The sequence below is a fragment of the Carassius auratus genome, chromosome 44, assembly GCF_003368295.1.
Source record: "Carassius auratus strain Wakin chromosome 44, ASM336829v1, whole genome shotgun sequence".
NCBI lineage: Eukaryota > Metazoa > Chordata > Actinopteri > Cypriniformes > Cyprinidae > Carassius > Carassius auratus.
Window position 1 is genome coordinate 11,779,290 of NC_039286.1, and position 11,489 is coordinate 11,790,778.

At 40.6% G+C, this 11,489-nt stretch overlaps 1 protein-coding gene across 5 annotated transcripts in view; it reads left to right on the forward strand.

Moving 5' to 3' along the window:
- The window catches only part of LOC113062489 (A-kinase anchor protein 9), a 75,538-nt gene that overhangs the window by 38,419 nt on the left and 25,630 nt on the right, over positions 1 to 11,489 (forward strand). For 4 of the 5 annotated variants that reach the window (XM_026232379.1, XM_026232383.1, XM_026232381.1 and 1 more), the window contains 2 exons: positions 1,288 to 1,463; positions 7,273 to 7,435. In XM_026232379.1, coding sequence (XP_026088164.1) covers positions 1,288 to 1,463; positions 7,273 to 7,435 — 339 coding nt within the window. The remainder of the gene's footprint in view (positions 1 to 1,287; positions 1,464 to 7,272; positions 7,436 to 11,489) is intronic. The other variant, XM_026232380.1, reaches the window with a different exon arrangement.

Here is an 11,489-nt window from a genome sequence, read left to right on the forward strand (position 1 = left end):
ATGATCTAGAAGCGTCTGTTATTACAGTCACAGCGAGGAGTTAATAACAGACGACAGTGAAGCCACATCAGATCCTGTCCGTCTCGTTTGTCCTTTTCTGTTGACTCATTGTCTTTGCATAGAGCTGTTTTGTGTAGAGTGGAGGTGCGGTCATGTGACCTGCGTATGGGTGTGTTCCCCAAACCGTGTTATTCTAGTGTCACTCAGTTATTATTATCATAGTTTATCAATATTGTGAAAGAGGGATGGGCGGTGTGACAGTGTACATCGTTACTGGGGTATAAAGTGTCTGGAGTTGGTTTTCCTAATAGTATTTATTGTTATTTATTTCAGTGTTTTTAGTGTTATTTTAGTATCATTGAGATACTTTTATACTTTTTATTAAAGTATTGATTTTATATATTTTTATATTTTTTTTATTTTACTATTTATAAATAATATTTATTGTAATATTTATTGTAATTTGTAATTTTAGTTAATATTTTTAGTAATTTAGGTGTGTGTTTTTAGTATAATTGAGATACTATTAAAGTTTGCATTAATATAAAAAAATATATTTGTTTATAAATATTATTTAATTTTATTTAAAGTTTTAATTATGTCGTGTGTTTTAGTGTTATTTTAGCATCATTAAGATGCTTTTATAAATTGTATTAATCTTTTTAACCAGTGTATTATTAATTTAAATTTTAGTAAGTTTTAGTATTTCTGTTATAGTATCAAGATATTAATTATATTTTATTATTTAGAAATAATAATAATTATTGGATTTAATTTTAGTTTAAAGTTTTATGTCATTTTAATATACTTTTATAATTTTTATTAACATTTTGAATCCGTTTTTATTTTATATTTTACTAATTATTATTTATAAATAATATGTATTATCATTTTTAATTTCAGTTAATGTTTTAGTAATTTGGGTGTGTGTCTTTGTTCTTTTTAGTAGCTATTTAATGTTTTTTTGTCTGTAGTTTTAGTATGATATAATAACCATAATGTCTATGATGCTCCTGATGTGAAATCTACAGACACTCCTGTAACTCAACACCCCAAACACACAAAAGACCCTGAAACGAAACCAGTCCTTATTGTGTGACACCATCTGACTCATGTCTCCTTTGTGCCTTTGTGATTTCCTCCAGTAATCTGTAGCTCATTAAGAATGAATCGGTTACATCTCTGTCCTTATTTTCAGAAACATCACACACTGTGTTTACGGTTGTTAGTAAGGAAACTCATTTAAAGGCTGAATCTCTTCTGTCAATGACCTCAGCATGTTTTCAGCAGAGAGAGGGATGGACGACGGGCTGGAAGTGTCGCTGAAGTTCAAGGGGGCGGAGCTACAGCTACAGGAGGCGGAGCTCCTGCTGGAGAGGGAGGAGTTTGTGATGAGCATCAGCGATCGTCTGCAGAGCGCCGTGGAGAAGATGCTCATCACCATCACTGAGACCAGCACTCAGGTACGGCAAGCACAAGCAGACAAAATACATCTGTCTTTTATCTTTGTAATACACTGTGTGATGAATCAAAGCCCATCTCAAGCAGCTTTTAATAGAGGTGGGCAGATCGATACTAATATCGATAATATCGATACCAACGTTGGTATCGGTATTGATCGATACCAACGGGAAAATATCGATACTTAAGTTTCAGTTTCTCTCGTTCTGCCACCTGGCCGTGTTTATCAAAATGCTGCTGCTGTCACAGAGCAGAGCAAGCTCTCAAGAGTGCTGCTCGTGCTCGACACTGCTCTCCGCCCCCTCTCCTGTGTTGTACCGTCACGTGACTCACCACTAGCGCTACCACCAGCAGTCAGGCGCGCGCACCGCTCAGCCGCGCATTTCTAACAGCAGCAGTCAGTCAGAGGCGGAGAGAAAGAAGAGCGTTGTATGGCTGTATTTTCAGGCCGATCTACCCTTTTTGTGTTAGCTGTGAAAGGGATACTAGTTTCTATATTTAAACTTCACCTAGATGTGCACCAGAATTAATTATTTTTTATTATTTTATCAATAACTGATTCTCCAAGAGCAGTAGATATTACAAGGCGCCTATCAGAAATGATTGTGAAGGACTTGCAGCCTCTTTCCATAGTGGAAGATGTCGGCTTCAGGAATTTTGTATAAGGAGAATTTGTTTTACATTGTGAAGTAAAACGTTGTGACTTTAAGAAAACAATCCTGAAAAGAAGTGCACAAGAGGAGAAACATTTTTTTATTAACATGCTACTTGAAAAGAGAATTTGTTTTTACATTTTTTATATTTGTGAAGTAATCATTTTGTAACTTTGTTTATTTAAATAAATCAGAAGTAACCAAAAGTTGTTTCTGAACAAAAGCTTTCGTAGTACTGATTAATAACCCAAAATGCAAATCACAAAAACAAATTAAAAGTCATGAAAATTCATTTAGATTTAGGTTGAAGACGCATCCACCTTAATTATTAAAAAGTATCGATATTGGTATCGGTATCGGCGATACTGGCCCTGTATTTACTTGGTATCGGATCGATACCAAATCTAGCGGTATCGCACACCTCTAGCTTTTAAACAAAAAGATACACAGAAGGTGCACAGAGTCATTCACACAAACACTAATCACCATCACGGTGAGACTCATTACACTGAAATATACAATAAACTTTCACTTAACAACATTATATGTAACATTTAACCCTAATAAACATTACAGATAAGAAGAAACATAGTTATTTCAAAGAAAAAAACATCAAATTCAAACTAAATTTGAAATGCAACACAGTGAATTCTGGGAACCCCATTTATCAGGTCATTTGTAGGAGTAATGATGCTGAAAATACAGCTGCGCATCACAGAAATAAATTACACAGAAAACAGCTGGTTTAAATAGTAAAAATATTTAGAATTTTTACTGCATTTTTGAAAAAAAAAAACATCAAAAAAGAGACTCTTCCGGAAACATCAGAATCCGTCTGAAGCCCATGGTGACTGGCTCGTGCTGATATCAGATGAAGTCTCTCCTGAGGCTCACAGACACATGTTTGCTCCAGCTGATTTGCATACGGCTTGGGTCGCCGTGGCAGCAGTGTAGCCCCGCCCCCAGTGCTCAGCTGTAGGTTGTGGGCTTGTGCAGTGAAGCCAAACTCTCTTCAGATCCTGACTGCACACATTAACTAATATCTGTCTCTGTGATCTCTTGATGGACTCTGATGCTTTCATGTACTTCTTGGTTGATTCTTATGATAAGATTTTAACGAAGTGAGACGCAATTAATTTTTTTGGTCAAAAAGTACTTTTATAAAAAAATATATTTATTTTTCTATTTTTCACATTTCTTATCCCAGCTGCAGCTGATTTGACTCCTGTTGGAATCTCCAAAATAAACTTTTTATGTGTTTGTTTGTTTAATCGTATTATTATTTTTTTCTATTTTTCATGTTTCTTGTTATGAATTCAGCCGTTTTAACTTCTGTTGGACTCTCAAAAATTAACTATTTATTTATTTATTTTACTTTTTTTTTTTTTTTTCACGTGTCTTTTCAACTTTTTTTATTCTTATATATACATTTTTTTTCTGTTTTTCACATGTTTCTTGTTATGAATTACTTCTTTTGGACTTTCAAAAATAAACTTTATATTTTTTTTTTCAATTTTTCACATATCTCATTATTTATAACTTCTGTTAGACTCTCAAATATAAACAATTAATTAATTAATTTATTCATATTTTCAAAAAAAATTGTCACATGTCTTATGAAAAACTTCTGTTAGACTTAAAAAAAAAAAAAACTATTTATTAAATAAATTAAAAAATTATGTTTTTCACGTTTCTTGTTATGAATAACTTCTATTGGACTTTTAAAAATAAACTTTGTATTTATTTATTTATTTTCAATTTTTTACATGTTTCTCACCACAAACATGGCTGTTGTAGCTGACATGGCACAAATATCTTAGCTGCCTTCTATCTATATTGATATTTTAAGATACAGATTTGAAGATTATATCGGATCAAATCCTGCTTGACTTGAAATATGAGGAAATGTGCACGTGTTGAGGCTTTGATAGAGCGAGTGAAATTGGTTGAAACACTAATAGACGTGTGTGTCTCATGTAATCAGAGCCACGCTGCTGTAAAAGCAGTAAAACACCACGGTTAAAGCACTCAAATCAACTCTAAAATCAGGTTTTGATCGCGCAGAACGAAGGGATTTACCGGTGATCTCCAGTTGAAAAAGAACAGCACTTGTTTGAAATGGAAATCTTTTGTGACGTTATAAATGTCTTTGCTTTCACTTGTGATCATTTAATCGTGTGAGGGCTTGTTCAGGAATGAAGATTTGTGTCCAGGTTTGTGAGGTTAATCAATAATGTTGTTATCAGGGAGGCTTTGAAGAGAAAATAATTACTCTGATGGCACATTCCTGATTATTAATCGTCTTCATGGTCTTTAACCCTCATAAAGCGTTCAGGTCTGTTTAGATGTGGAGGAGACACATTAAAATCATTTCTAAACAATGCATGGTTTTTAGTACGGGAATGAAACTTCGCAGATGCTTTAAGACTCTTAAAATACACCTCATTTACTTTATTTAGATTTTTTTAGTTATTTCTTAAGAGATATAACGTGTTTCGTGTCTGTGTTTTTTATTTGGGTATATATCGAGAACCATTAGGTGTCGAAAATACTTAATAAGTGTTACATCTCAACTTTTCAGAATGCGGCAAGTGCATCACGGGTCATGTGACAAGAACCAACCAATCAGCTTCATGCTTTCCCGTAACAACACTGAAAGCTCCGCTAAGATGAAGGATCTGCTGATCGTAGCTGTATATGGATTGCCATTTTTAAATAAAAGCATCTAGCGTTTTCCACGCGTTTTTAGCCGCGACATGTGAACGACTCCGTAAACATGTAGGTTTCATACACTCAGACAGTTTTCCAGCAATCATAGAGTCAAAGTCCTTTCACTCCATTGAGGTTAATACTGATAATTCCCAGATTATATCTTCTTATAAATTTCATACAGTAACGTATCCAAATCAGATTTCTCGTCAGTATTAAATAAAATATATATGTATTTTACATAATTTTTTTTTTTTTTGGTCTCGTTCAATTTGAAAGAATTTCCCATTTTTTTGTAGTTGTGAAAAAAAGTAGACAAGTGTAAATATTAAGTTATGTGTAGAGATTCTGAATGCGTTATGAGGCTTTAATCATTTAGTTCTCAGTTATAGAGCAGGAATCTAGTCGGACAGGCTTGGACAGGGTGTGTGTGTGTGTGTGTGTGTGTGTGTTAAATCACCTGCAGGCTTCATGACTCTGCCTTTACTGTTGACGTATCCCACATATGTCCACAAACCAGGAAGTGCTCCGGCTCAGAGAGAGAGAGAGACACACACACAGAGAGAGAGGGAGAGAGAGAGAGAGAGAGAGAGACTGAGAGAGTAAGCGAGGGAGATCGAGGCACAGAGGGAATAAGAGAGAGAGAGAGAGAGACACAGAGAGAGAGAGAGAGAGAGAGGTGCAGAGGGAGTCTCTCTCGCCCTGTGTTTTCCCAGAGGACTGTTGCCACGGAAGCATGGAATTGTTAATGAGTTTCCAGCCGGAGTGAAAGTGAACGGAGAGTGCTTCAGATCTGCTCCGTCTAGGACTCGCTCGGGCACATGAAGGCGGTTCTTCCCGTCGCACCACGTGAGATCTGTGTGTGTTTACCTCCGCCGAGACACTTCCATAGAGACGCTCGCTCAGCCCTGGGATGTTCACTCGGAGTCACTTACTCCTGAGACGGTGAGACGAGTCTGGAAGAAGACGACATGGACTCGTACCGGACGTACTGGAACTCGGCCGTGCTGCGCGACAGCTGGCTGGAGAGTCAGGACATGGATGTGTACGAGGTGGAGTCTCGCATCCCGCTGCCTCGACCCTTTCCTCTGAGCCACCTGCTGCACGAGAAGAACTCTGTGGTGGTGCAGACGCACATCTCTCACGTCAACCGGCCGGACAACAGCCACCTGCTCAAAGTGGTGTCCAAGATCTCCCTGCCCACGCCGCCATACACCGTAAGATGTGACCTTTGGTGCGCTCAGACAGGGTTTACAGCTCTCCGTGTGCGTGGAGTGAGATAAGAGCTTTAGACATCGCTGTAATGAGATTCCTGGGTGTGTTTGTGTGTGTTTTGTGCTCAGACTCTGGTTTTACGAGATCAGGCGCGCTGTCGTGTCACAAGAGCTGTTCATTAGTTCACCACATGAAGGAGATCGAACAGAAATAGGAGCTTGTTGACTTTAATGTGGCTTTCTGATTGTATGTGTACTAGTGTTCAAAGGGTTGAGGTCAGAATGAATCTGAAAGAGTCTCTGAAAGTTGTTTTTATTTGATTAAAAATTATGAAAAATTTAGAAATATTTTTACTGTTTTAAACAGCTGTGTTCTGTGTGGATCTGTGTTAAAGTGTAATTTATTTCTGTGATGCTCCGCTGTATTTTCAGCATCATTCCTCCAATCTACAGAGTCACATGATCTTCAGAAATCATGAAAATATGATGATTTACTGCTCGAGAAACATTTCTGATTATTATCAGTGTTGAAAACTGAAAACTTCTGTGAAAACTGTGATTTTCAGGATTCACAGATGAATAGAAAGTTCAGAAGAACAGCTTTTGTTTGAAATAGAAATCTTGTGTAGAATCTTTAATGCAGCCTTGATAAAAGTATTAATTTCTTAAAAAACTAAAAAAACTTAGTGACCCTAAACTTTTAAAATAATAAAATCATAACTGTAAAATTTAAATATATAAATGATTTTAAAATCATGAAAAGACTCGAATTAGACTGAATATTTTAAAATAAAAACGAAATAAATAAAACAGTAAAAATTAAATAAATTACTTTAAATTAAAACAATCAAAATAAAACACTAAAATTAATAAATAATAAAAAAGCAAAATTAAAATAAATGATTTTGCGAAAAAAAAAATCAAATTGAAACAATTACTAACAATTAATAACATCATAAAAATGATACATTTAAATAAATACAAATCAAAATAAAACTGTAAAAATGTATTACCTAAGCATTTATTATGACATGTTTTTAGCAATTCTTTGAAATAATTTAAGAAAGCATTATTTCTCATTCATGAGTCTGAGAATATCAGACAGAATCAGACTGTTATGATGCTCCAGAATCTCTCTGACTGGGTCTCAGACGCTGATATAAACCAGTGTTTCTTGTGAGTGAGGTTGAGATGATGAGAAGCTGGTTTTGACCGTCCTGACCGCTCTGTTTCAGCTGGAGCATGCACAGGTCACGCAGACGGAGCTGATGAGAGAGAAGTTCAGACAGAACGAGGAGATGGAGGAGCTACAGCGCAGACAGAACGAGCTCCAGGAGCGACTGTGTGAGGAGGAGAGAGCAAGAGAACAACTGACACTGGAGCTGCACAGAGCTGAAGGTGTGTGTGTGTGTGTGTGTGTGTGTGTGTGAGGAGGAGAGAGCAAGAGAACAACTGACACTGGAGCTACACAGAGCTGAAGGTGTGTGTGTGTGTGTGTGTGTGTGTGTGAGGAGGAGAGAGCAAGAGAACAACTGACACTGGAGCTACACAGAGCTGAAGGTGTGTGTGTGTGTGTGTGTGTGTGTGTGTGAGGAGGAGAGAGCAAGAGAACAACTGACACTGGAGCTACACAGAGCTGAAGGTGTGTGTGTGTGTGTGTGTGTGTGTGTGTGTGAGGAGGAGAGAGCAAGAGAACAACTGACACTGGAGCTACACAGAGCTGAAGGTGTGTGTGTGTGTGTGTGTGTGTGAGGAGGAGAGAGCAAGAGAACAACTGACACTGGAGCTACACAGAGCTGAAGGTGTGTGTGTGTGTGTGTGTGTGTGTGTGTGTGTGTGTGTGTGTGTGTGTGTGTGTGAGGAGGAGAGAGCAAGAGAACAACTGACACTGGAGCTACACAGAGCTGAAGGTGTGTGTGTGTGTGTGTGTGTGTGTGTGTGTGTGTGTGTGTGTGTGTGTGTGTGAGGAGGAGAGAGCAAGAGAACAACTGACACTGGAGCTACACAGAGCTGAAGGTGTGTGTGTGTGTGTGTGTGTGTGTGTGTGTGTGTGAGGAGGAGAGAGCAAGAGAACAACTGACACTGGAGCTACACAGAGCTGAAGGTGTGTGTGTGTGTGTGTGTGTGTGAGGAGGAGAGAGCAAGAGAACAACTGACACTGGAGCTACACAGAGCTGAAGGTGTGTGTGTGTGTGTGTGTGTGTGTGTGTGTGTGTGTGAGGAGGAGAGAGCAAGAGAACAACTGACACTGGAGCTACACAGAGCTGAAGGTGTGTGTGTGTGTGTGTGTGTGTGTGTGTGTGTGTGAGGAGGAGAGAGCAAGAGAACAACTGACACTGGAGCTACACAGAGCTGAAGGTGTGTGTGTGTGTGTGTGTGTGTGTGTGTGAGGAGGAGAGAGCAAGAGAACAACTGACACTGGAGCTACACAGAGCTGAAGGTGTGTGTGTGTGTGTGTGTGTGTGTGTGTGTGTGTGAGGAGGAGAGAGCAAGAGAACAACTGACACTGGAGCTACACAGAGCTGAAGGTGTGTGTGTGTGTGTGTGTGTGTGTGTGTGTGTGTGTGTGTGTGTGAGGAGGAGAGAGCAAGAGAACAACTGACACTGGAGCTACACAGAGCTGAAGGTGTGTGTGTGTGTGTGTGTGTGTGTGTGTGTGTGTGTGTGTGTGTGTGTGTGAGGAGGAGAGAGCAAGAGAACAACTGACACTGGAGCTACACAGAGCTGAAGGTGTGTGTGTGTGTGTGTGTGTGTGTGTGTGTGTGTGTGTGTGTGAGGAGGAGAGAGCAAGAGAACAACTGACACTGGAGCTACACAGAGCTGAAGGTGTGTGTGTGTGTGTGTGTGTGTGTGTGTGTGTGTGTGTGTGTGTGTGTGAGGAGGAGAGAGCAAGAGAACAACTGACACTGGAGCTACACAGAGCTGAAGGTGTGTGTGTGTGTGTGTGTGTGTGTGTGTGAGGAGGAGAGAGCAAGAGAACAACTGACACTGGAGCTACACAGAGCTGAAGGTGTGTGTGTGTGTGTGTGTGTGTGTGTGTGTGTGTGTGTGAGGAGGAGAGAGCAAGAGAACAACTGACACTGGAGCTACACAGAGCTGAAGGTGTGTGTGTGTGTGTGTGTGTGTGTGTGTGTGTGAGGAGGAGAGAGCAAGAGAACAACTGACACTGGAGCTACACAGAGCTGAAGGTGTGTGTGTGTGTGTGTGTGTGTGTGTGTGTGTGTGTGTGTGTGTGAGGAGGAGAGAGCAAGAGAACAACTGACACTGGAGCTACACAGAGCTGAAGGTGTGTGTGTGTGTGTGTGTGTGTGTGTGTGTGTGTGAGGAGGAGAGAGCAAGAGAACAACTGACACTGGAGCTACACAGAGCTGAAGGTGTGTGTGTGTGTGTGTGTGTGTGAGGAGGAGAGAGCAAGAGAACAACTGACACTGGAGCTACACAGAGCTGAAGGTGTGTGTGTGTGTGTGTGTGTGTGTGTGTGTGTGTGTGAGGAGGAGAGAGCAAGAGAACAACTGACACTGGAGCTACACAGAGCTGAAGGTGTGTGTGTGTGTGTGTGTGTGTGTGTGTGTGAGGAGGAGAGAGCAAGAGAACAACTGACACTGGAGCTACACAGAGCTGAAGGTGTGTGTGTGTGTGTGTGTGTGTGTGTGTGTGTGTGTGTGAGGAGGAGAGAGCAAGAGAACAACTGACACTGGAGCTACACAGAGCTGAAGGTGTGTGTGTGTGTGTGTGTGTGTGTGAGGAGGAGAGAGCAAGAGAACAACTGACACTGGAGCTACACAGAGCTGAAGGTGTGTGTGTGTGTGTGTGTGTGTGTGTGAGGAGGAGAGAGCAAGAGAACAACTGACACTGGAGCTACACAGAGCTGAAGGTGTGTGTGTGTGTGTGTGTGTGTGAGGAGGAGAGAGCAAGAGAACAACTGACACTGGAGCTACACAGAGCTGAAGGTGTGTGTGTGTGTGTGTGTGTGTGTGTGTGTGTGTGAGGAGGAGAGAGCAAGAGAACAACTGACACTGGAGCTACACAGAGCTGAAGGTGTGTGTGTGTGTGTGTGTGTGTGTGTGTGAGGAGGAGAGAGCAAGAGAACAACTGACACTGGAGCTACACAGAGCTGAAGGTGTGTGTGTGTGTGTGTGTGTGAGGAGGAGAGAGCAAGAGAACAACTGACACTGGAGCTACACAGAGCTGAAGGTGTGTGTGTGTGTGTGTGTGTGTGTGTGTGTGTGAGGAGGAGAGAGCAAGAGAACAACTGACACTGGAGCTACACAGAGCTGAAGGTGTGTGTGTGTGTGTGTGTGTGTGTGAGGAGGAGAGAGCAAGAGAACAACTGACACTGGAGCTACACAGAGCTGAAGGTGTGTGTGTGTGTGTGTGTGTGAGGAGGAGAGAGCAAGAGAACAACTGACACTGGAGCTACACAGAGCTGAAGGTGTGTGTGTGTGTGTGTGTGTGTGTGTGTGTGTGTGTGTGTGAGGAGGAGAGAGCAAGAGAACAACTGACACTGGAGCTACACAGAGCTGAAGGTGTGTGTGTGTGTGTGTGTGTGTGTGTGTGTGAGGAGGAGAGAGCAAGAGAACAACTGACACTGGAGCTACACAGAGCTGAAGGTGTGTGTGTGTGTGTGTGTGTGTGTGTGTGTGTGAGGAGGAGAGAGCAAGAGAACAACTGACACTGGAGCTACACAGAGCTGAAGGTGTGTGTGTGTGTGTGTGTGTGTGTGTGTGTGTGTGTGTGAGGAGGAGAGAGCAAGAGAACAACTGACACTGGAGCTACACAGAGCTGAAGGTGTGTGTGTGTGTGTGTGTGTGTGTGTGAGCGAGTGAGGAATATACAGTTTGTACATTATAAAAACCATTACACCTGTGGAATGTCCCCACTTTTCACAAAAACAAACATGTGTGAGTGTGTGTTTACGTGTGTGTGTGATTGTGTGTGTTTGAGGATGTGAGGAGGATGTGCTGGCAGCATGTGAGTGTGTCAAAGAGATACGCTGTGTTTGCTTGTGTGTGTGTGTGCGTGTGTGTGTGTGTGTGTTTGTGTTAGGGCTGGGCGATATCTAAAAAAAATTGTATCTTGATAGGTTTGCATTTAAATATAAAAAAAACATGATTTTCTTTTGCCCATAAAAAGAAAAAAACAACAACTTAGCTTGAACAGCTAATTTAAGAAGTAAAACAAAATCTAGACCAGGTGAACTCTTGAGTGAAATAAGACTGATTTGCGCGCTTCATGTTTCGCCCTGGTTTCACCGCGGGGTTTGCAGATGATGTTCACGTCACTTCATAATGTTCCCATGATAATAGGGGGAAATGGCGCTTTACTTGTGTAAAGGAAACGCAACATTTTTAAACTTTCTGCTAATACACATATGAGTTTTTTGCAACGAAAATACAGGGATTATGAAATCATGCTAGCCCCGCATATTTTGCTTTCTGGAAACCCACATAAT